This window comes from Molothrus aeneus, chromosome 1 (assembly GCF_037042795.1).
Source record: "Molothrus aeneus isolate 106 chromosome 1, BPBGC_Maene_1.0, whole genome shotgun sequence".
Taxonomy (NCBI): Eukaryota; Metazoa; Chordata; class Aves; order Passeriformes; family Icteridae; genus Molothrus; species Molothrus aeneus.
Genome location: NC_089646.1, coordinates 118,435,524 through 118,461,088, shown reverse-complemented (window position 1 = coordinate 118,461,088; position 25,565 = coordinate 118,435,524). Strand labels below are relative to the sequence as shown.

Below are 25,565 nucleotides of genomic sequence, written 5' to 3'. Positions count from 1 at the left end.
CCGGGACGCAGCAGCCGCCGCGGGCCGGCGGGGCCGTGAGCGCCGGTGCTGCCCCCGCACACCGACAGGCAAGTTCCTATTTCTCTGCTCCGGAGAAAGGGCTTTCGGTACTTGTTACCGGAGTTACACGGAGGGCAAGGCATTTTTAAAAGCGATGCAAAATAATTCCGATTCACCGTGTTTTGCCCCCTAAGGAGCAACGGAAAAGTTTATCTAAGGTTTCCACCTGTTTGTTTTCGGTTTGTGCGCTCTGCTCTGGCATTTTCCATCTTTTCCTTGTCTGTGTGGGCAGGTTGCCTTCATCGCCATTTCATTCACACAGAATATAAGACTAGAATAAATGTTGTGCTGGGTTTTTTTTGGTAAAAGATGTCAAACCAATCATGTCTTTGTAGTGTCATGTAAAAATACAAATGCATCTGCATGCATAAGAAATACTGCACTAGAAGTGCTTTAGAAACAACATAAATACTTTAACTTACTTTCACAGCCCTGTCCTCAACTCTCTCAGCATACCAGGTGGCAAGTGGGTGCTTGCAAAAATTACTGCGATCATTTATAAACTAAACATTTTTCTTGTAAAATTTTAAAAGGAAAAATGACTGTTGCCCAGAGGCTTTTCGTTTACTTTAGTTTTTAGCAGCATTTTTTGGACTGTGAGGTTTTGGCGATGCCTGAGTTTGAAGCACCTGGAATGGATGTCCTGATTACTCCGGGGAGAAGAGTGATGCTGCCCAGTCCCAGTGTGCAACAGAAGTGATCCTGGCTGTGGATCCAGGAACCATCATGATTTGGCTACACATATGTACATACCTACAGCAAATCCTTCGTTTGGTGTAGCAGATTTTCCCAGGCCATTTGCTGTTTGTGTTTGATGGGAAAGCTGACAGCAGAGAAATTTAATTCAGAGTGAAATCTCTCATTTCCACAGCTGAAATTTTGTACTTTTTTTCCCCACAGGATTTTATCAGATATAGATGAGAACCTCCTAAACCAGAAACTCCTATTTCCAAGGGCACCCAAGGAGATGAGGTTTTTTGTTGTTTTTTTTTTTTTTTTTTTTTTTTTACATTACTATGTACTGTATGTCACTCAATGTAATTTCAGTTCTAAATGTGATTATACACCAGCACAGCAAAATCAAAATGTGTGTAAACCAGCCCTAGTCCTGCAATTCAGTAGAGGAGCAGGTATTTTTACTAACCCAGTCTGTCCCTATCCTTGAGTGATCCAGACTTCTCCAGTAACTGGGGAAGGCTTCCTCCTACCAGTGGGATTTTGATGGGATGGCAGTGAGAAATCCTGCTGTTAAACATAAATCTTTAGATTCTTCTGCCAGTGAAGATCATTGTAATTATCTTAAATGAATGTCTTGATGTCCATTTCCACAATGATGATTTTTTTTTTTAAACTGCATCCAGGTCTGACTATGCCTTAACACAAACACCAACAAAAAAGTATATAATGATTTTTTTTTAAAGTTAGAGACAATAGCCAATGTAAAGACCATTTTTCTGCCCTCAATCAAGATGAACTCGTGGAGTCCTAATGTAAGATTTATTTTATACTGATCATAAACGCCACAATAAAAAGAATATTGGGTTTTTTTCCCTTTGGTTTAGAGTTATAATGTGCATAGAATATTTCACAAATAATTTCAGTCTAAACTGTACTGCTACTGAAGAGACCATTACATGATACTATTCTGTGAGCCACATTAATAGCAAATTAATGACAATTAATTACCCAAAATAATAACAGTAAAAAAGTTTTCTAAATACCATCAAATTACAACACTGCAAAAAGATTTATTTAGAAACTTTTCCTTGTCTTTGATAGAAATCTTTAACCTCAGTGTGTGCTTGAAATGCTCTGCAAAATCAAGAGCTAATTCTTGTAAATGTATATATTCAGTCATTTATGTGCATCAATGTTATTTAAACTATTAATTACACGGTATTTGGATGAAATTAAAAGGTTTAATAACTTGTTCCTACCCTTGTCTAGCCAGGCTGTCACAGGAACAGACACTCCTAACACGTGAAAACCAGGATCTGGGACACCCACGAGGGCTGCTTGGCTGAGGACCACAGGATCAGGTATTATTCCAGCTAAGAAGTGCTGCACTTTGGGGAATATTGATTGAATTGCATTTTTTTATGGAACTGAATGAATTAAAGGATTGTGAGTTGTATTACAGGCAGAGCTGACAGACCATCCTCACAAAAAGCTGAAAAAAGACCTTAAGGTCACTGTTTTCAGCTTTTCTTTAAATAATTTTTTTTAATGTTTTCAAAAGGTTATTTTGCCCCCCAATGGCCAAAATACATCTTACAAAATTCTTTTGAAGTTTGAAAATGTAGATGAGAAAGGATAAGCACGCAATTTCTTTAGTAAGGTTAGGGGTGGGAAGACAGGAGAAGTCAGTTCCTGATCCTTTAAAATGCTGGGCCAAATTTTGCCCTTCAAAAACTGAGTCCGTGCTCTGTCTTCACTTACTGATGCATTTGAAAATAATATTTTTCTTTCCATAGTCCTTGAAGCACTGATCACCTGTAAGACTGTTCATAAAATGATTGCAGTGAAAATAGAAAATATACTAACAGTTCCACATCCCAAATCATAGAGTTTTAAAAATTGCCTTTAGCCTAATTTTTAGTTGATTATAAAAGGAAACCACTGTGGCAGTGCCTCTGGGTAGTGCCTGTTGGGTTTTCTCAGAAGTCATCTCTGGGCTATGAGTGACTCAAAAAAGTTGCTCTGTAACACTGCCAAAAAAATCAAATACTGATCATTGCAAAGATTTTAACTTCTGTTCTGTACCCCTGGGTGATGCTGAATTTGTAAGCAGGGAGTGGAAAAGCAGTTCACAGAGCTGCATTCCAGCTTTTCCTAGCACAGGCAGTGCCTGCCTTTCTGACCATCCTTATTTTCAGAACGTGCTGGCTCCAGCTCACCGCGACATCTTACTTTGGACATGCTCTTCTACTTGCAGGACCCCCCTCCCTGCCGGGGATGGACTGTGGACACTTAGCAGAGAGCAGCGAGGAGATCTCCAGCCCGGGGGCAGAGCCCGATTCCTCTGCCGGCCCCAGCACTTGCTGTCCGCCGCTGGCGGCCGGGGCCGCTCCCGATGCCGCTCCCGGTGCCGCTCCCGGTGCCGCTCCCGCTCCGGGCCGCCCCGCCGCCGCCAACGCGGCCCGGGAGCGCAGCCGGGTGCAGACCCTGCGGCACGCCTTCCTCCAGCTGCAGAAAACCCTGCCCTCCGTGCCGCCCGACACCAAGCTCTCCAAGCTGGATGTGCTCCTCCTGGCCACCACCTACATCGCGCACCTCACCCGCAGCCTTCAGGATGAGGAGGAGTCACCGGGAGAGGGCTTGGGCACCCTGCGCGGGGATGGGTACCTGCACCCTGTCAAGGTAGGGAGCTGAGGGACAGCCACCACCTTGTGTCACTGAGTGAGTACACTGGCCTTAGACAGGTAACTGAAACTAAAGATTTAATGTCCCTGGACCTTGCCTAGAGGCATTACATAGAAGTTCTGCCTGGACTAACCACTGTGCCTAGGTCTTAGGGGTCTGTTGGAAATACCTTGGAGCTTTGTTCCTCCAGCTTCAGGAACTTTGCACCAAAATATCAAATCTCATGTAGATCCAAACCTGGTTGTTGGAAATGAAGGTCAGCACCACAGGAGTCCTTGCATCTTCTTGGTCCTTGTGTGGAAACCTTGGTGATCCTGAGGGACAGAATGGATCCTGCTGTGAGGGGGTGTATGTGCTGAGGTGACACTATCCCAACACTGTCCCACAGCTGTGAGGGGTGTGTGTGGTGAGGTGACACTGTCCCACAGCCGTGAGGGGTGTATGCAGGGAGGTGACACTGTCCCACAGCTGTGAGGGGTGTATGTGCTGAGGTGACACTGTCCCACAGCTGTGAGGGGTGTATGCAGGGAGGTGACACTGTCCCACAGCTGTGAGGGGTGTATGTGCTGAGGTGACACTGTCCCACAGCTGTGAGGGGTGTATGCAGGGAGGTGACACTGTCCCACAGCTGTGAGGGGTGTATGCAGTGAGGTGACACTGTCCCACAGCCGTGAGGGGTGTGTGGGGTGAGGTGACACTGTCCCACAGCTGTAAGGGGTGTATGCAGTGAGGTGACACTGTCCCACAGCCGTGAGGGGTGTATGTGCTGAGGTGACACTGTTCCACAGCTGTGAGGGGTGTATGTGCTGAGGTGACACTGTCCCACAGCTGTGAGGGGTGTGTGGGGTGAGGTGACACTGTCCCACAGCTGTGAGGGGTGTATGTGCTGAGGTGACACTGTCCCACAGCTGTGAGGGGTGTATGCAGTGAGGTGACACTGTCCCACAGCCGTGAAGGGTGTATGCAGGGAGGTGACACTGTCCCACAGCTGTGAGGGGTGTATGTGCTGAGGTGACACTGTCCCACAGTCGTGAGGGGTGTATGTGCTGAGGTGACACTGTCCCACAGCCGTGAGGTGTGTATGCAGTGAGGTGACACTGTCCCACAGCCGTGAGGGGTGTATGTGCTGAGGTGACACTGTCCCACAGCTGTGAGGGGTGTGTGTGGTGAGGTGACACTGTCCCACAGCTGTGAGGGGTGTGTGTGGTGAGGTGACACTGTCCCACAGCCGTGAGGGGTGTGTGTGGTGAGGTGACACTGTCCCACAGCCGTGAGGGGTGTATGTGCTGAGGTGACATTGTCCCAACACTGTCCCACAGCTGTAAGGGGTGTATGCAGGGAGGTGACACTGTCCCACAGCCGTGAGGGGTGTATGTGCTGAGGTGACACTGTCCCACAGCCGTGAGGGGTGTATGTGCTGAGGTGACATTGTCCCACAGCCATGAGGGGTGTATGTGCTGAGGTGACATTGTCCCAACACTGTCCCACAGCAGTGACCCAGCACGGCTGGGCCTGCTTTGGTTCTGCTGCCCCGGCAGCCCAGTGCCCACAGCGGTGTTAATTACCAGCCACGTGTTAATTACTCCATGAAAGTGCTCTACCGAAGCATTTCTCTGGTTGGTGTATGCTCTTCCCTTTGTCAAACAAAAATCACAGCGATGCAGAAGGGATGAGAAAGGGGAACTGCTCTTGGAGAGGAGCGGGCTGGAAACTGTTTCCAAATGCAGCGCTCACTGACTGATGGGGCTCAGACACCGCGGGGTGTTTTCTTTGGCTCTGCTCACAGGGAGTGAGCTAGAGCACTGGGATGTTTGCTTTTCTTTTTAAGAGCCTGAATTCAGAATGATTTAATTAAGATTAATTTGTGAAGTAATCTCTAATTTCTAAAAAGTGCCTAATTCACAGAGAGTTCCTTGTTCACAGTGTTGGTTGCTATATTTTACAGTATGATGTGAATGTAGGCTTCTGAGGCCATTTAAATGATTAGCAGACTCATAAAGAAAGCAAAACCTCTATATCAATTAGAAGATGGCTATAATTTAAGTAAAAAAATACTGTGATGTATTTCAAAATAAGTTCAAAATAGCTTCTGTTACTTCCCTCAGTCAGAGTGAAAGGACACAGGTCTCTCATGGTACTTTTTATTCAGCTGCCAACTACTACTGGCAAAAAAATACTTCTGAATAGTTATTACAGCAGTTAAATGATCCAGATGCCCATTTCCCAGGCTACTGGAAGAGAGTAATACTGGATTCACTTAAGCAATTATTTTTTAATGAATATATTTGAGGAATGTGTCACAGTCAAATCTTAATATGTGTTTCAAAAACCCCAGAACACAGGATATGAGACAACCTTTAGAGATAAAATCTTTAACTAAGCTGATAGATGAAGCATAGTACATGCAAATAGTGAGGGAAGTTAAATATTCAAGTACAGTTGTGTGTACTCTGATTGAAAAGTATGGTTAATGACTTTGAACTTGGATGGTTTATTAAGTTAAGGCAAACTCTTAACATCACACTTGAAATGAAATGCTGAATGAGATCGCACAGTTTAAGTGAGGATATGCTGGTGCTTTAGGTCTTTGAACAGAAGTGCTGAGATTTATCTGCATTATTATTAAGTGCCCTTTACCCACAGGAAAGGTGCCAGTCTGTACCCAAAAGAGTCTTTAAAAAACTGCATCCTTTTGGAACAATGTGCTGGCTGCATTTCAGGTATTTTTGCATCCAGTGTGTGTAACAAGTTGTCTCTTCAAGCATCCACATCTCTAATAGTGACCTTGGCACAGCAAATGGAGCTGGATGCTCCCTCCCAAGTTCTGGGTGCCCAGCTGCAGCCTCCTGCATCACAGGGCTGCTTGCAGTGAGAAACCTGCTGGGGTTAGAAACTCAAGCTGTCAGAATAAATATTTAACACCAAGACTAAGGGATGATTCCAAAAACCAGTGAGTGTAAAGATGAGCTGTGTCATCTGAAATAGCTGGAGCTGACAAGAACAAGATGCTGAGAGTGCTGAAGACTGCCAAGGTGCAGTTACATTAAATTCCCTTAGACTCACAGCCTTCAGCAGCAGCCCCTGTGGTGTTGTGGGGCCCAGCCAGCAGGGATGGCTGTGCACATGGGGCTGCAATCCCTGCAGGTGCAGGTGTATCCCTGTAGCATCCCTGGTGCCTTGAGAAGGAATTCTTTGTTTTATTCTACTAACAGAACATCTGTGACTCAAACTGAGCATGGCTGACTGGCCTGGTCCCGTCTGCTGGGGCATGGCAGGGTTGGGAGCTGTGCCTCACAATTAATTACCAAAGCAAATACCCAGGCTGAGCTCCAAAGAAGCTCCAAACATTTTTCCATCGAATGACAAAAATGGAACTGTGTGGTGATAGCAAGAGTTTCCTATTTCCTTGCACTGTGATTCCATCAAATCTCTGCTGAGAACTGCAGCTGGAGTGCAGAGATCCCGGGTGTCTCAGTGCTGTGCTTGTCTCCTCTCTTGCAGAAGTGGCCCATGCGTTCCAGGCTGTACATTGGAGCCACGGGACAGTTTCTGACTCACTCGGCACAAGGAGACAGCGCAAACCATGGGGAAACATCAACATCTTCACAGATCTAACCTCCCTTGAAAAAAAAAAGGTTATTTATTACACCTTATATAAATGTATATTTAAGTTAAAAAAACAGTATCTACAGACAAACTGTAATTTCTGAAATGCTGTTTGTAGAGGAGAAGGAATTGATTCTTAAATGTAATTAATACCTCATTAAGTAAACGTGACACTTCATTGGTTTCTGTCACTGCTGCGATCTGAATGAGGGGGAGCCGGTGGTGACTGCAGTCAGCACCAATCCGAGCAGCAGCAGCAGCAAAGAGCTGCCAGCAGAGTCAAGGATCCTCGTCCTCTCTGGGACGAGCGCTGAGAGAAAAGAGAGAAGGAGTTATGTGCTAATGGCCAAGTACAGGGCAAAACAGGCTTGGGTGAAAAGAGAAGGGCAAGGCTAAAAATAGCAACTGTAATCCCACACAGACTTTCTCCACTGCTTAAAGCCGATGGCAGAAATCCCCTGACCGCAGCTGTCAGGTCAGGGCTCCAGCCATCGGAGAGTCCTACACGTTTGTAGCTATTGCTGGGAATATGGATGCACGTTCATGGAGTAAAAATGTGCTGAGAGACCCGTTCCTCCTGCACAGAGTGCTGCAGTTTGGGCACTGCTTGTACCCACCCCAGGACTGTGCTGCTTGTTACACAGGGCTCAGGCTGTGTTTGCTCCCCCGGCACAACCACGTGTCTGCTCACCACACCACGGCTCATTTCATTTAAGGGGTTCATGTGCTGGAGCAGGTGAACCCAAACTGTTGGCTTGTTCACTTAAAAATCTGTATTTAGGCAAGAAAAGTTGAAACTAAATGCACAAATGTCATCCTTTCTATCTGTTCTGTAAAACATTGTACTTCTCATATGGTTTGTTATTGCTGAGGTAAATGTTCTATTAAATATTATTCAGTGAATATCATATACTTTGAGTTGCAAAATCTGTTATCAGTTTCTCATTGCACACAATAATATTCTAAATTTATAGATGCTGTCTGCTTTCTGAAAGCTTCATGGTTTAAATTTAACAATTGTATTTAGAAAAATGAAATTATTAGCCAGAACAACTTTCATAAAAACAGTATGGTAAAATCTGGAGCTCTCAACTGCCCCTGCAGGATTCTGAGCTTTTAACAAGACAATATACCTGGAAGGGACAGTATTCAAGAACAGGAAAAAAAAAAAAAAGATTCCTCAGTGTTTTTAATGGCATTGAAAGATTCTGACTGCTTAACCAAGAAGCAAGGGGGTCAGCTGGACATCAGGAAGAATTTCTTCAAAGAAAGGGCTGCTAAGCATTGGAATGGGCTGCCCAGGGAGGTGGTGGAGTTGCAGGTGGTGGAGTCACTGCTCCTGGAGCTGTTCAAGGAAAGTCAGGAAATGCCACTTAGTAGGTTGATCAAAATGACAAGGTGGTGATAAGTCTAAGGAGGTCAGTAGTCTTTTCCAACCTAGTTGAATTTGTAAGAATGAAAAATACTTTTGCAATAAGAGTTAAAAACATGGAAAGTTATTAATGAATGGCACAGAGAATACATCTCAGACTCAAGCAAGCTGGAAGACCTGTATCAGTTTTTCATTGTACATGATAATATTGTGAATTTAGAGATGTTGTCTTCTTTCTGAGCACTTTAAAATTGCATTTAGGAAAAAGGGAAAACAAAAACACTACCAAGAACAACTTTTGTTAAAAAAGTATGGTAAAATCTAGAGTTCTCCACAACCCCTGCAGTATTTACAACTAAATATTTACAATGCTCTGCAGGCAACCAGAGAATCAGAGCAGCAAGCACTGTAGGTACTTACTATAGCTGTATCCCTAAGACTTTTCCAGCATTTTATGAAATTATTATAGGCCTGTAAAAACATGCAAAATTTCAACAGCAGTTTTTCAGTTAAGAAGTGTGGTGGTGTTTGCAGGGGTCCCAGGACGAGGGAAGAGACGAGAATCTTGACTCCATGTTATAGAAGGCTGATTTATTTTATGATATATATTATGAGAAAATTATATTATAACTATACTAAAGAATAGAAGAAAGGATTTCATCAGAAGGCTAGCAAGGAAAGGAATAGAAAGGAATGATAATAAAATCTTGTGACTGACCAGAGTCCGAGACTGGCCATTAATTAAAAACAACCACATGAGACCAATCAAGGATGCACCTGTTGCCTTCCACAGCGGCAGACAGTTATTGTTTACATTTGGTTTCTGAGGCCTCTCAGCTTGTCAGGAGAAAAGATCCTAGCAAAAGGATTTTTCATAAAATATATCCGTGACAAAGAAGAGTTACCCATATTTACAAATGAGGATTTTTTTTCCCTTGAGACAGATTATTCTGCATCAGAAGTATGCCTTTCCTTTCAGAAGACACCAGCTTAGGCAACACGCTCCCTTTGAGCAAGGCAAGAGCTTTTATCTTCTAGAAATTTATACAGCAGGATAGCAACAGATCCTCTGAACCTGCTTGCTTCAAACCTGATGTTTGGTTCCAGTGCTACATTTCCTAGGAACAATTCATACCCTCGTATACTGAAACACAAGAGTTTGGCATTTAACCCTAGGAATACGCACGTACTTAGGAACACAGTTGTAAAATGCTTATACGCTGCTATCAAAAGCTAGCATTCTTCATGGAGGAAGTTAAAAGATCCCGGCAAACTTCGGTCATTGTCATCACCGCCGTTCCCTCGGAGGGATGGCACAGGTGAATTTCCCGCGGCCACAGCAGAGGAGCTGCCCTCCGGGCTGTTCGCAGCCGGAACTCCAGCAGCGCCTACGGACCCGGATCGTTTCCCTTCCCATCTCAATCCCGCCCGCTGCGCTCTCCCCGTGTCCCTCTGCGCGCGCAGCCGGAAGGCGCCGCTCCCGCCCCGCCCCGGCGCGCCGCGCGTATTTAGCGGGGTCCCGGCGGGAATCGGCCTTTCCCTTCCCAACGGGGACGGAACCGGAGCGCCCGCGCCTGCCCGCCTCCGTTCGGCGTGCGTGCCTCGGTGGGTGCTTGGATGGATGTGGCAGGGCCTGGCCGTGTCTGCAGGGCTCCCTTTGGCGGAGGAGCCGCAGGCGGTGGTTGGGAAGGGGGAATGCCCGGGCGTGGGGCGTGCCCGTGCTGATCCGTGGCTTGGGAGCCGTCCCGCCGTCCTCGGGCGTGGGAGCGGCCGCTGAGTCTGATGAGTACAAATTGAAAGAGGGGAAATTTGGGTTGGGTATTGGAGGAAATTCCTTACCGTGAGGGTGGTGAGGCCTCTGGAACAGGAAGGTTGTGAGCGCCCCAAGCCATGGCGGCGTGTAAAGCCGGGCTGGATGGGGCCTTGAGCAGTCTGGTCTAGTGGACGGTGTCCCTGCCCGTGGCAGGGAAGGGCTGGGACTGGATCATCGCTGAGGTCCGTTCCACACCATTAACATCCTGTGGTTCAGTGATCCCGCCGTGTGGATCCGCAGTGATCCGTGTGATTTCCTCAGCCGCCCGACCCCCACCGTGCTCCTTGGAGCAAGTCCTGCTCGGCAGTCCAGACATGTGCTTGTCTGAACAGTCGAGTGATTTCTGCCCTTCTCCGAGGAATTAGAAATGCTCCCGGGTGTTTAATGTGGGAAATCGGGATTTTTTGACGTGGCAGGTCACAGCAATGACTAATCTCAGGAACTGCAGGAATGGTTTCAGGTGCTTTTCTAAACAGCCGGAGCTGTCACTTGAACAAGGAGTGATCGTCACGCTGCCGTGGCTGTGCCTGTGTTCCCCTGGGCGCTGGGGTGGCGCAGTTCAGGCTGACACTCCAGCCACAGGATGCCCAGGAGAGCCGGTGCTGTGGGAGACCCAGATGGACCTAATTACTGTGTGCCACGTGGTGGCTACTTGAAGCTGTCTCTTGGCTCATCAAGTCTTGAAAGGAATGACATCTTGGACATTCAGAGATAGTTGGTTTTGCTGACAGATCGTTTTCATCAGCAAATGCCTGTCATAATTCAAAAGATAAATTACCTTTTTTTTTCCTTCAGGGAATTGGGCAAGGGCTGTGAGATGACCCAGACTATGCCCTTGTTTGGGTTATAGGCACGGATCCAAACTGCTGGGGTCTGGCAGGGACAGGGTCCCAGGAGTCTCAGCAGCCTCTGGGGTAATGTTCTCCTGCATTACAGACTGTGGTGTGAGTGCTGACCTCAGTTCAACTGGTGGCAAAACATCAGTGAGTTCCCCAGAGTGTCACACGTGAGCTGGGGTTAAAGGCTGTACCCTGCCAGGGTGCTCCTCTCCCCAGCCTGGCTGATCATTAGGAGCACTGTACTTGTCCTGCAATTAGTCATTGGAGCTTGTTTTATGAAAATGGTCATGCCTCTGCTTAACCTTGATCTCAGCTGATGCTCTGTCCCAGGTAATTACAAGGAGAGCATGGGCTTACTGTTCCCGAAGAAGTGTTAATGTTTTCTGCTGCTGGCTCAGCAGTGGAGCTTTCTGAATCAAATATCTTCTTTTCATTGTTTTAGGCAAAAAGTGAAGCTCAAGATGAGTTTGTTGCTGGCTTTGGGAATCCTCAATCTGGACTCTGCCGTGCCTTGCAAGCAGAAAGATGCCACGTGAATTATGGAGCTACAGAAGTAAGTATTTCTTACTGTACTTGAAGATGTTGAGGGAAGCATCCTGAAATCCAGATCAAGAGTTCTGAAGCTGGTTAATGGCTTGCAAAGTCCCTTACAGATGGGAAAAAGAGAAATTTGATTGTATGTTGGGTTAAGAGGTTAAAATCTTTACAAAAGGTATTATGGCAGCTATAAAATCTCCTAAGACTTGCTCCCCAGAACAAAGCAGGTGCAATCCAAGAATCCCAAAGGAGTCAAGAGGGAGAGGCTTGTATCAGAGAACCTAGTTTTTAACTGGGGAAACTTCTGATTGGAAGAATTCATGGATGTTAGCTGACACGGAGAGAATTAAGTGAACAACAGTATGTTCAGATCACAATCCATGCTGGCACTTCAACTGTGTCAATCTTGGAATATATTCCACAGGGAAAGGTGGCTGTGGTAGTGAGATTTACCTGTAGAAAGATAATCGCCATCTGGGGCTTGAATGTAAGAGAGGAACCCGCATTTTTGTGCCCAAACAGAGCTGTTTTTCTCTTGGTTGTACTCAGTCTGTTCTGTGCTTAGCATTTAAAATGAAGGCTCTGCTTCAGCTCGTGGAAGTACAGCTCTTGAGACAAACTTAACCAATTCCCTTGTATTTAGTACCTGGGAAAAGCAGCCTTATATAGGCAGGAAATTGCTGGCATCGTGATGATGACCCTTTGCCGTTTACCCAACTGAATGTTGTGATGAGCAGTGTTGTATATCTGATGTGCCAGCTAATCAGTAGGGTTTTCCACTTTGATTTGCTCCTGTCATTTCTGATTTTATATCTTTTTTCCCAAGGCTCTGTGACATCAGATGACCACCTCCACTGTCTTCCAGCCTTGTGCCAGCAGGAGAGTCTGCCCACTAGTAGAAGTGTGGGTGTTTAAGGAGGTCAGTTGTTTTTTTTTACTGTCACAGTGCTCAAACTCCTGCAGGCTGTACTGCTATCCAGGGAAAGCCTGTACTGGCCATGTTGGCTACTACCATCCTTTCCTTGTACTGCTACAAGCCTTCCAGTTTTCAAGACCTCATGGGAGAAACTGGGGAGAAGCAAGGATAAAATGTGCTGTTTCTGCAGAAAACCCCTTAATATTGCTTCTCAAAACCAGTGATTTATAAAGGAATTCTATTTCAGTCTACCCTTAAAGAGTAATTTTTCTGGCATAATGATGAGACTTTTGCCGTTTACCCATCTGAATGTTTTTTGATGTGTATCTTTAAATCTGAAATGCCAGTGACAGTAATACCTTTGTGTAAGATTAATTAAGGGTACAGGAAACGAACTCATTATTGTTATTGTTCTTAGTTTGAAAACAGCAGCCTGGAATGTGGAGTTCTAATGCACTTGGAAATGCTTCCATTGTCCTTCCTGCTCATCAGAAATCCTGCTTGGTTCCATAGTACGGCGGGGAGTCGCTGTTCACTGAAAATGAATAATCTTGGAACGAAATTCAGGGTAGAGTGTCACTCTGGAAAGAGAAGTGGCCTTCTGGGCAGTCTGAGAACTTAGTATCAATTTTTGAGTGTATCAAATAAATGAATCAAAAGTGAATAAGGCAAAGATTAAAATGTGGGAAAATTTGTGCCCTCTAAATAAGTGTTTACAGTGTTAGTAGTTGGTATGAATAAAGTCTTGGATTTCTGTTTTCAGTAGCTTATTTTTTTGTTGAGGCGATGGGAGCAGTAGCACTGATCCTGCTGGATGGCATCCTGGGTGGGAGTAACACAAGCCTTAATTATTCAGCTTGTCCAGATTTGACAGAAGTCTGAACAATTTTACTGCAGCTTTTTTATTTAAGGTGTATTTCTTAGCTGCAAGGCTTGCTGAGGATTATGCCTAGTGCTATATCCTATAGGAACATCAAACACAGGAAAGTCCGTAGCTGGGGAACCATAGGGTGCTCCAAACAACTCATCTCCTACCACATGTTCTTCATTTGTTTTTACAGTGAGGTAGAGCTGAACTCATTGAGTTACCTGCTTGCCAGGTTGTCTAATTTTCTTTTACCTAACTGTAGCACTCTATTATCCCCTGCAGTCTATATAAAATAATGTAGAAACATTGGGTTTTGCAGATTGGGGTGGTTTGGTGGGTTTCTTTTGTGGTTTGTTTTGCGGGCTTTTTTGTTTGGATTTTGGTTTCAGGAGCATCTGGCATCCTTGTTTAATCTCATATTGCTGTAATGTAAAAAAAGACACACAACATGAAGGAGTATGATAATAGTTTTATACCTTTCAAAATCTATACACCATGAATAAGTAAAGACTGACTTAAACTATGAAGAGAAGATTTTTAATGTTCTTAAAACTCCTTAACCATTTGGGTGATACATTTGAAAGGAAGCAACAAGAGAAACTGCAGAATTCAGGTAGCTGAAATGAAACATCAAAATCTGAACTGGTGGTTTAATTTATAGTTGTACTCTTATTAAAAATCCTGAATCCTAAATTACTCCTTGCTTAGCTGTGAATGGTAGCCAGGAAGAGAAGTTCTGGTTGGGGCTGTGTTCTGATGCCATGGCTTTCCAGGATATCCCTCCTGCCTTTAAATAACTGACAAAACTTGTAATTCAAGTCCTGTCAGCTATGCTGTATTCCTTGCTAAAACATCACTAAACTGTCCTCTAAATTTTTAGTAATTTTGGATTTCTAATTGCAGCCTCTCAAAAAAGCCAAAGCCTCAGGCTTTACCTTTACTTAGAGTGGAGTTTTTACTCTTCATTAGTGTTAATGTGAATTCCTGGGCTATAGGCAGAAATAAACTTCAGGAGCTGATGGTGACACTGCATGAGGTAAATATCTCTCTGTTGTAGGGAGATTTCATCACTGAGGTCAAATGGAAATACAGGATTTGGTGCCACACATAGTGGAGATATGCCTAGGCAAAGAAAAAATTAAGCTGTAAGACTTGATATTTGCCAGTACTTTGGGGGGAAAAAAGAGCTGTGATGCAAATTATGTAGCAATGCAATCCTGGATCATAGTTCTTAACCTTGCTTCCAAATATGTGTGTGAACAAATAATGACTAGTGCTTAATAAACAAAACAAGGGAGGGAAGTCTGTCCTTAGCTTAACCTGAGCCGGTGTTAGAAGAGCAATTCCTTAAATAAACCGGTATGAAGGACAGACTTGGTGCTGGCCTGTGGCCTCATTACATACAGCACTGAGACAAACTGACAGACTCCTCTAGTACCAGTCTTCAGCAGTGGAAGTTCTAGATTTTGATTTGAAATTACCTGCTATTGCAATCAATGGATGTAGAATTTGTTCAGACTTGCAGATGTGACAGTGATGCACCAAAGTCTAAGGAACTGTCGTGCATTATTTACCATGTTTTAGGGTCAGCGATGACTCAAGTAACAAGATGGCAATCACTGCATCTTCCTCAAGTACTCTCTGCCTTAAACTGAGCTTGGCATGAGCCTTAGCCAGTGAAATCCTAAGAGATCAATATAAGCATGTCAGAAATAAAAAATAACTGCAGGCATGAATGCATTGTATTGACAAAAAATACCTGCAGGCATGAATGCAGGGCAATACTGCCCTGTATCAAGCACTTGTGTGAATTAAAAGTTAACACTGGGGTGGTTTTTTTCATACTTCAGCTCTGCAGTTACACTTACCACTGACAAAATACATACTATGCATGAACTTCTTGTGCTAAAAAGTGGAACTTGGCACGTTATCCATTAATACTTTTTTTGCTTCCATAATAAAGCTGTACATATTTAAATCCCTTTTTGTTTTCTAGATAGCTTTAATAATGAAATGTTTTGTAAATAGCTGGGGTTTTTGGTTTTATTTTGCCTGGCAAAGTTGTTTGAACTTGGGTTTCTTTTAGCAGTGTCAATATATAAAATAAATGGCATTCATAAATAGTAAGATTATTTATGCTTGAGCTTTTCAAAACATGAATCTCATGTAGCTTTTTATTAAACAAGCTCCTGTGAAGATTAGCACAATTTCTCTTTGAAAATGGAAAGTAGAACATACAGAATTTTTAGAGCAGAGGCTGATAATGTTGATCCATGAATGGAATCTCTTCTCACTCTGCGACTTGCAAGATAATAGCCCTGAATGAGACTTTCTGCTTCTGAACTCAGTTCAACATGAAGATTCCTAGCAAACAAAATAAACTAGAGAGAGGGCATGAACTTTAAATATTTACCAGGAAAATAAGGAATTGCCCTTTTTTCACATCTTTTAATACACCAGTGGCATAGTCATACAGGCTGGACAATATATTCTACAAATAGCTTTACTAGTAAAGACAGTTGTCACCATTTGGCTATACTGAATAAGAAAAATATGAAGGATAATAATAAGGACATATCTTTGATAGTAAACAAAATTATGGAATGGTTTGGGTTCGAAGGGATCTTAAAGGTCATCCCATTCCAACTTTATTCCAATGGACTCCCATAGCCCGTTGGAACTCCCGTTCCAAATTTACTTTGCACTAGACCAGGGTTGCTCAGAGCCCCATCCACCCTAGCCTTGAGCACTTCAATGGAGAATCATCTGTTAGTTATGCTACAGGTATTGACAATTTAATTAGAATTCAATGTTAACTTCTACTGGTGGTTGTAAACTTTTTGGTCAAAAATAGATACTGGAGATCTGTTCTCATGTAAATGTTAACTTAGTATGTTTTCCAGAAACACGCTCAAACTGTATTATAACTGACCCTTTTCAAGATCTGAAGCTGTTTTTGTCAATGATCCTAATAGTGCTAGTGGAAATATGGTGGGGGAAAGGGCAGAAAGTGAGTATTAAAAGTAAGCAGACAGCAGAGAGAACTTTCTGATGCCAAACCCAGTATGATATTCACAAATATAATGCATTTCTAAATTATTGTGTATAATTTGTTACCTCCTCATAATCCTGTGTTCTGAACTGCTGTGAAACTTTGTACAGCATGGCTTCAGGATTAATGGCTTTTTTCAAGGTGTGATGTACAACAGGAGAAGACAGGCGACAGGAAGGAAACTCATTGTAGATCAAGAGCCCAAAGCCATCTACAAGGTTAACTGGAATCAAACCCACATCCTAAGGAAAAGATCCACAGAAAGAAAACATTACATATTTATTTTGGGCTTTTGACTTGTAGAAGCATCACAGTGTTTTATATCTGAAATATCTTGTATCCACTTATACTGCAAGATTATCTAATGAATTACCTGTACTGTATGTTGTTTGAATGACACCTACTTTTTTGGAAAAGATATCTCATTTTAGAAGATACTTGATTTAAAGTTATTAAAGTTGTGACTTTATGGGAACGACTGACAAGTTTTAATGCTTTCATTATTTTATTGGTGGAAATAAACACCAGTGACGGCTATAGCACAGTTCCTCTCAGAAGAAGGCATGTACTTTACCATCTGTCCTATTAGAAAGTTCTCCTTTTGTATATGTTTCTTTGAGGAAGAGTCCACATCCACAAAAGACCAAAAGTTGGTCTGAACTGAAACAGTGACTTGTTGGTCAGCCTCTTCTCCATACTTCTTCCCAGGAATAAATACTGTTGTTGTTCTGCTCTCTAGCACTAGGATAAGACAAAATTCATCAGTTATGTGATGGATTTAGCTTAGCTATAAATTCTAGTCCCACACACATCTGAAATCAGTCATGACTATGATTTTGCTGAATTGTTATGAATAATGAATGTCTGTAATGTAGCAGATCTGAGTTTACAGGACCTTGGCTTTTTTGTCCTCGTGTCCTACACAGACCCATTCAAAACAGTGTACAGATTTTTGCAGCATTTGAGGGCCATAAGCTGGGGAACAAACCTAGCCTTAAATTTGCATTTTTATTTAGTTCCGTCCCCTCATTTGTTAGGAGGTAGGAGATTACCAGACTGTAGAAGTTCAAGTTTATCCTTTTTATATGAACTTAAGTCTCCTATGTAACAGATGCCACCCTTGGCCAGCACAGCACTGCAGGCTTGAATACTGGCACTTCCAGTTCCGTGTTTATCTTTGGACACAGAAGGGAAAATGTCACTGGAAGGTGGGTGTCGTACGCCACGGGGCAGAAGACATAAGCTGTAATTCAGAAGCCTGGAGGATTAAATAATTCTGTCAGTCATAAATTGTTAAATTATTAACTTCTAAAAAAACTTGATAAGTATTAAGACTCACTTAGAAACAACAACAACAAAAAGTCCTTAACATGAAACCAGCATCAAAACTAAATGTTTAAATACAAAAGGTTCAAGACTGCTTTCTAACAACTGTCATCAAGACACTTTCTTATGGATTAAACATGAGGCAAATCATGGGTTGCAGAAGTAAATCCTAGGAAATCAAAGACATCTCATAATTTAACCTCACATTGTTAACTCCTCTTTTTATTCTACAGAAACTTTTCCAGTGATTTAAAATTTTACAGGATTAGTAATTCTGGCCATCTGGGAAAAATGAAAAGGCTGGAACTTGTAAGCTCTGACTTTCTGAGTTACACACTCCCCTCCAATTCTTTTGGAGAAATCGGGTATAAAAATTCTTTTTCATCCCCTGTGCTATGTTCTTTGGCACAGAGAGGTTGCAAATTGTCTGTCTGGTTCCACAACAAAGCTTCTTAATGATTTTAAGATGTCAGAGCATGGTTTGCCCCACTATAATGACCTGGAAGAAAATTACTAAGTAAAATAAGTAAGAAGTAGTAACTAGGGTATTGCAGCAATGGAAATATGTAGGAAATGCCTACTTTGACAGGCTGCTGATAATGAACACTGTGCTAATGCAAAATAGTACAAATTACAATATCAATCATGATTTACAGTGTGCAACTGTTCTAATATTAATCAGATGTTTTGATTCTTAAAACACAGAACTGCTGTTTGTCTTAAGAAATTTAACCTGTGAAAAAAGAAATCTTGCAGTTCACGTTTTTAAAAATTTGAACTAATTCCTACAACTAAATTTTTAAAAGGTCAAAGTTTTGGGATTTTTTTCACAACAAAAAATATTAGTGAATTGGTTGAATAACTTCCAAATGAAAATAAAATTCATGCCCCTTTCAGAGATCTTGAGTTATGACAGGAGAAAGTGATTTTGCTTAAATTAATGTAAATCTGAGCATAATGTACTTTTCTGCCGTGTATGTAAAATTGTGTTAACAGTTTATTGTTGCATGAATAGGTAAATAGATAAAATGCACAGTGAAAAATACTTAAAGGCAACAACAAGCAGATTTATGATTATGTGTAAAGATGCATGTGAGTTCTGATACCTTACTTGAATGGTTTTTATGAAAAAGAGATAAAAACCTAAGTATCTGTTTATACACTGGTTATTTATTCAAAGGCCAGTAGCTGGGAATCAGTGATGAGAGAGCTTACATTGTCACAAGGTTTGAAAAGTTGAGCCCTTTGTTTTTGTTACCAGCTTCTGGGACAGCCTTCAGTTTTGATTTTAGAGGAATGAGCTTTTATCTGAACTCTGCAAAACAGTGCTAGTTAGTGTTAAATTTTTATCATAATCTTATGAGAGTTTTCAAAAGTTTTATAATTAATGAAGTTCTGATCTAGAGTTACCATGTGAAAGAAAAATGTCCAAGGGATAAAAATTGAGTATTTAACTAAGTTGGAGCCTTGTATATTCTTTTAAAATAAAGTCTGTAGCTTTTCATGTCAATCCTATTATCTTTAAAAAGACTAGATTTTAAGTTCTAATTTCTGTGGGAAAAAAGGAATCTCTTTACCTGTCAAGTACTAGTGGGTCACTTGTCATAATCAAGAGATCCAGATAATCTGAATTTTCTTTTTCACATGTCTGTACTAGACTCAGCAATATTGCAAGTTTAAGAGTATTGTAAGTGCCTGGTGGAACAACTTGAGAAGCGAAGATGTTGGCCAGGACAGCAGTAAACCTCCAGCATGAACTTGAAGTCAGTGAGAGCAGATACTTAAAATTGTCACTGACAAAAGAAGGACCTAATGGAAACAAAGTACAGGTGAACAAACACATTAAGGAGACCTATGCAGGTAAGTGAGTACAAATCACCATTGGAGTCTTGATACAAAAACTTACCAAGAACAAATATATCTTTATATTAAGCATAAATTCAGAATGTAAGCATCTGACACTTAATTTTACTTCTAAAAAGGTGGCAGACATGATCTGTTAGAATTGATGCAATAAGAAAGGAAAAACAAACTGAAATATCAGGTTCATTTTATATGATTACAAAGTACTTTCTAATGGATAGAAGATGGAAAGAGAAGTTGAAGAACTACTACATAATTAGGGAGTTTCTCAATGCATGGAAATCAGGCAAAAGCAGATATTCTCAAATAACAGCAAGTACAGATTTCAGGCTGTAAGAGGAAAGTCCCTGAGTAGTTTTGAACACTGGACCTCTAGATAATAAAAAACTGTACCAATTATTAAGATTTTTTTCTAGGAGATTTTCCAGGGTTTAAGTCGATTTTTAATGGAACTTTCTTACCATTTGGTTTATAGAGCTGTACACTATTGACTTCTATACATGCAGTCATTTGTAAGCCATTTTGTACACAAGCTGGAATTCCTATAATTCTGTAGTGGTTTCCTATTGTCATTTTATTGGCCAGTTCATCTGCAAATAATAAAAAACTAAGTGCAGGGGGGCAAAGCTACAGATATGTTAGCACATAGAAACAGTTTTAAAGACATGGTCAGAAAACTTCTACACATTCTGAATGTTTGATTTTATGATTTAACTATGGCACAAAACAGCTGGAGGCCAGATTGATAATGGACTAGAATAAAATGAAACATACAATTTTAATTATTTAGTGCAAAAGATAAGGAAGGCACACCAGGTTAGGGAAAATAGATTTCATGATAAAGAAAATGGACAATGCATTTAGTCGTGCATTGAAAAGAAAATGAATAGTTTTTTGCAAGTATATTTCCTACTCTGAAGTTTTTGGCATTACCACTATCAGTCACTGTTCTATAAAATGTCAGAAAAAAAACCCAACACAATAAAAAGGAGATACAAATTACACAGATTTGAAAAAGACCCACAAATAGCTTTGTGAACCTTTATATTCTTGTGCACCTTAGGAAACCAAATCCCATTTATTTTTTGAAAATGAGAATTAGATCCAACCAGATCTCAATCTCAGCCTGAGAAACACAGTAACCACACAGAGCACTATAGCTAGCAGAAATTTACTGCACGCAACTCTCAGTATCTTAACCATAGATTGTTCTATAAATTTTTATTATAATTTTAGTACTACTAGTTTTTTCTATGTAGTTTTCAATAAATGAACCATATAATTCCCTAGACTATTGGAATGGATGAGGATTTTTTGTTGCTTGTTTCTGTGTTTGTTTGGGGTATTTTTAAGAATTAATGGAAGTAGGTTGCTGAGTTGTGATTTTAGTTGGATATTAACATTAGAAATCACTTAATGTTCGTGGTGGATGGTAGTGGTAGTAGAAACCAAAAATCCTGCTGGAATATGGAAAACAGCTAGATTGAGTAAGGATGTTAAATATGCATGAAGTTAATACAGAACAGCATGACCAAAGGAAGTAGAAAGGAGGAAAAAACAAGCAACTTATAATAACACTGCCGAGCTGGCCAGGGGATTTTAATTAAACGGAGGTGTAAAAGTGACACAAGAATTTTGCTATGTACACTCTGCAATCACCTGTGCATACTGCTTTGTCACCTAGCTACTTTTTATAAAATTAGAGGGGGGAGTACAGAAAGAACTGCAATATAAATAATGACTTTCACCATTTTAGCAAAAAACCCCCAAAACTACAATTGCAAGGGATTCTTATAGATCAATTCTAAAACATTTTTGACAGAACTCCAAAGTTCAGCTTACCTCTCAAGAACAATGTAAATGCCTGAATCCTAAAATGTGATTTATCAATGGAATATCCTTTCAAAGCATTCAGAATTTTAGCATCAATCATTTCAACTATTTGTTTATCTTTCAAAACAAAGGCAAAGAAAAAGGTTAATTCTCTTGAAAACATATTTTTAAAAGACTGGTGTATTTTAAGTGGGCTTTTTCCACTTAAATATTTTGTTTGCTTATTGTATAACAGAAGTGGGAAACTACCAGATCTAAAAGTAAGGTTACATAGATCCTACCACCAAGTACTCTAAATTTCATGTCTTCCTGCAGTGGTGAAGAACACAAGCTACACACAAAATCTGTCCTCACTGTAGCAGACTCTGTAGCTCCAGGGCAATGCACTCTGATGCACCTAAACCCTAAAAAAAAGATAATAATTTACCAACCATTTAAAAGGAAGACAGAGTTCTAGTTTTAAATTTCCCATGGAGAACAGAAGCAATTAAAATACTGGACAGTGAAATTCTAAATTTATTATGTGTTTCTTCAGATGAGCCTCCCTTACATATGGCACTAAAATAATCCATGTGATTCATTGTGTTTGGCCACGAGATGGCAGTTTCCCACTGCACGTTCCCAAGATGAACGGCTTGGCCGGGCTCTCTTGAGGAGTGAGCCACTGCGGCTTCTGCCTGCCGTGGGAATGGCATGGGATATGGACAGTCACTATTAGAGGTACGTGTCCTCATAAAGATGTCTGTGTGACTTCATCTGCAGTCTCCAAACTCTGGGATTTTGCATCTCTTTTATAACTGTATGGACTCTCTTACAGAAGAAGCAAAAAACAGCCTTAAAGTCTCTCTGCAATGGGGCAAGCAGTTCAGTAACACTACCCAAAGCAGTAGTTCCACAGAGGTCAACTACTCATCAAAGCACCACTTGTTCTATGCTAGAAGCTTTTGCCAGCCACCTAAAACATATTGTCCTGTGGTGTTTTTTTATAGACAAACAGTTTCCAAGAAAAAGGTATGTTAATAGTTTAGCTTATTTACTTTTGAGATATTTTATTGTTATTCAGGTATTAAGTTATTTAAGATATTAAATATGTTCAAGTTATATGGGTGACTTATGTTTTCTTCTATAAACTATCTTCAGCATTAGGAAAAGGGATTGCTGGCATAGCTGTTCTTCCAAAACATTTAATAATGCTGAGCAAGTCCACTCCTTTCAATTAACAAAAGTCCTGCTGTGTTCATTGCAAAAATGTATGCATATGCAACAAAACTATATAAGAAAATACCTTTGTTAGGCTAGGTTTAATGTCTTATTACCAAATTTATTTAAAAGCTTTTGAAATAGTTCAGAATAATTTTTATATTTTTTACTACCTTCAGAGAATGGACAGGTTTCCTCAGTACAAAGAAATCTTGCTCCTTGTGTGTATTTTGTTACAGTTCCCATTGCAATCACTATCCCTTCAGACATATAAAATCTTTGAGATGTGTAATTAAAGGGATATGCAGAAAGACTCAGAACATAACTCGGTAAAGGTGGCAAATGGGTTGGTTTCAGCAATATACTGATCTAGCAAGAGACACAATAGCATTGACATAAAAACATATTTTTATTTAAAACTGCTTTACTTTTTATGGACAAACACACAATGTGATACATAACTGTTAAAAATAACTAGGTTTCATATTAATTCATCTCACAATTGCAATGTGGTAGGGTGAGACTTCCAGCTATTTTTAATTATTAATAATTTAAATAATACTGCAACCAAAGGGAAAATGAAAACTTAACACAATAATATTTGCTAATATTTCACTATACTTAGAAGATTCAAGATCTAAATGGAGAAAACCAATGGAGACTCACCTGGGCTTCTGTCTGCAATTGTTCAATTAATGATAGTGTCTTAATAGCTACAAAGCATACCTGTGATGGAAAAATAACTTCATTTAAGAAAGGAAAATCTTGTTAAAATTTAGAGGATGCACTTTTGCCTATTCATCTGTTATAAACTTACTGACTGAAAAATCTGTGCAGCTTGTAGGGGATTATGAAGAATATAGTTTCCAAGAGTTGCATCCAATTCAGCAATGTCAGAAGGATTAATTGAAATAATGAAACGATAAACAGCATAACTTTGTTTTGAGTCTGTAAGAGCAAAAAGTTTTTAAAAATAATGATTTGTTAACATTATGTATCAATTCAACAGACTATGTATTGAGTAATACCATTATATTTTTTGCAATCATGTACAAATTTCTGAAGGCCACCACTTCTGTCAAGGTAGACAAGGACAACTTCCCTCATTTTCTGTATTTCAGGATCCATCTTCCAAGATGCTTGTACACTTTATCCAGCTGTGGGAATAAACCATGAAGAAATGATGGTAGCACTGGCCATGCTGTAACAGTAATAATAAAGGTACATACTAACAAAGCCACACAAAATTAAAATAGTCTCTTTTTGAAGCTAGGCAATTCTTGAAGGATTTTTAAAATTCAGTTCAAAGCTCTTTCCAATGACTGACACATACTCTATTTCTAGAGTAAATTTCTGAAGAATGCTCTAGTATTTTCATTTCCTTGGTGAATTATTTCACTCTCCTAATTCCGTAACCCATGAAATTAAAGTCTCTGTTTAATTTAACCTCCCCTGTAGATTTTACAATCAGTCTATGAGAAGTAAGACTTAAAATTGTATCTCCCTTATTTGAGAAGTCTGTCATAGCTGTTAAAAGTGTGAAACTGGGCAACATCCCTTTTCTTAAAATCTGACTTTCCTACCCTGCTGTGATCTCCTGTAGCACCTACTTAAGGTGCTGATCTTGCACTTACTTCCATGCATGTACACAGATGTTCAATTCTGATTCCCACTGGCAAAGCTTTTACAAGTACAGTTTTGGTTTGGAAGCTAACCAGTGAGGTTTTTCATCAAGAGATGTATTACCCACATCTCTTTCTATTTTTTTTTAAGAGTAGAGTCTTGTACCATGAAGCACTACTTTGCAGAATTTAGAAGGAAAATTACTAAGGCCAAAATACGCTATTTTGTATATATGCATCTGTTTCAATGTCTTTCATATTTTCTTCTGCAAAATGTCCTTAGTTCTCTCTGTAGATGACCAATATGAAACAACACTCAAATCTTCAAAAATAAGACTTAGCTACCTGGTTAAGGATAGGACATGGAATTACTGAGCTGATGAGGGATCAAAGCTCACAGCATATGAGAGATTCCTTGTAGGAGTTCACAGAAATTACTTTGGGAGAACAAACAGATGAACATCCAAAAGGAGTAACTGGATTCCAGCACAAATGCAGTGTGGCAGCAGCATAAACCCTGTGGCCTGAGACCTGTACACTGTGGGCTGAAACGTGTTTAATGCCTGAAGTAACAAAGGCACAAGGTAAAAGACAATTTATGATAGGGATTTCCAGCCCCCCCCCCCCCCCCCCCCCCCCCGCAAGATTACTCCAAAGAGTAATCTTTGGGATTACTCCTGCACGATTATTACTCCATCCCTTGAATATTCAGCAAGAAGGGCTTAAAGAAATGTACACACATAGATCCACTGTATCTCCCTGGATCCTGTGTTACCCAGACTGGACACGCAGGACACCACATATGATAGGAAGGACTGAGCTATGGCCCCGCTCATTGTGCACTGAGGAGCCAGCACCTAAGCTTCGGAAAATAAAGCCTGACCAGGGTGATGGCGTTCACCAGTGTCCCCACAGCCAGCTAACCCCACTCCAGGTGTGACTCGGCACATCAGCAACTCCTGCCTCGCTTCACTCCATGCCACCGGCACCTCTGCTTCACAGACCTCCCCACCAGCTGTGCACCAGGCTTCCTGAGCCCCGTCCTCCCCTGGCGCTGCCGGGTCGGCAGCAGCGGGCACTGCGGGGCCCAGGCTGCCCTCAGCCCCGCGGGGCCGCGACGCCGCTCCTTGTGCCCGCCGCAGAGGCAAGGCTGCCCTGCACGGAGCGGCAGCGGGGGCCTGGCAGCGAGGGCCCGGCGGCGAGGGCCCGGCGGCGAGGGCCCGGCGGCGAGGGCCCGGCGGCGAGGGCCCGGCGGCGAGGGCCCGGCAGCGAGAGCTCGGCGGCGAGGGCCCGGC

General features: G+C 41.6%; 2 protein-coding genes, 2 long non-coding RNA genes and 1 other non-coding gene across 6 annotated transcripts; 4 read left to right on the top strand and 1 right to left on the bottom strand.

Annotated features, from left to right (window-relative positions):
• Positions 1 to 957: 957 nt before the first annotated feature.
• TCF24 (transcription factor 24) lies at positions 958 to 7,932 on the top strand. 2 transcript variants are annotated; one of them, XM_066563654.1, is made up of 4 exons: positions 958 to 1,032; positions 2,008 to 2,099; positions 2,996 to 3,420; positions 6,925 to 7,932. In XM_066563654.1, exons 3-4 carry the CDS (start codon positions 3,016 to 3,018, stop codon positions 7,036 to 7,038), a joined length of 519 nt encoding a protein of 172 aa, XP_066419751.1. In that variant the 5' UTR covers positions 958 to 1,032; positions 2,008 to 2,099; positions 2,996 to 3,015; the 3' UTR covers positions 7,039 to 7,932. The 2 variants fall into 2 exon arrangements, with proteins under 2 accessions (XP_066419751.1, XP_066419761.1); XM_066563664.1 differs by having other exon boundaries at positions 986 to 1,032; positions 2,012 to 2,099.
• Positions 7,933 to 9,891: 1,959 nt separating this feature from the next.
• LOC136565206 (uncharacterized) lies at positions 9,892 to 19,606 on the top strand. Its single transcript, XR_010784820.1, has 5 exons — positions 9,892 to 10,006; positions 11,496 to 11,606; positions 12,417 to 12,509; positions 12,925 to 17,634; positions 19,410 to 19,606. It is a non-coding gene; the product is annotated as an uncharacterized lncRNA (long non-coding RNA).
• LOC136567566 (small nucleolar RNA SNORD87) lies at positions 12,776 to 12,854 on the top strand. The gene has a single exon (XR_010785132.1). It is a non-coding gene; the product is annotated as a small nucleolar RNA SNORD87 (small nucleolar RNA).
• On the bottom strand, positions 14,243 to 24,871 carry MCMDC2 (minichromosome maintenance domain containing 2). The gene is made up of 14 exons (XM_066563677.1): positions 23,677 to 24,871; positions 23,466 to 23,596; positions 23,315 to 23,374; positions 22,822 to 23,017; positions 21,730 to 21,852; positions 21,458 to 21,565; positions 20,077 to 20,205; positions 19,330 to 19,561; positions 17,479 to 17,684; positions 17,001 to 17,167; positions 16,492 to 16,668; positions 15,613 to 15,755; positions 14,949 to 15,058; positions 14,243 to 14,496 (listed from the first exon to the last, which is right to left on the bottom strand). The coding sequence occupies exons 1-14, from the start codon at positions 23,774 to 23,776 to the stop codon at positions 14,330 to 14,332; spliced, it is 2,049 nt and encodes a 682-aa protein (XP_066419774.1). The 5' UTR covers positions 23,777 to 24,871; the 3' UTR covers positions 14,243 to 14,329.
• LOC136565212 (uncharacterized) lies at positions 20,059 to 23,884 on the top strand. Its single transcript, XR_010784821.1, has 2 exons — positions 20,059 to 22,168; positions 23,770 to 23,884. It is a non-coding gene; the product is annotated as an uncharacterized lncRNA (long non-coding RNA).
• Positions 24,872 to 25,565: the final 694 nt, after the last annotated feature.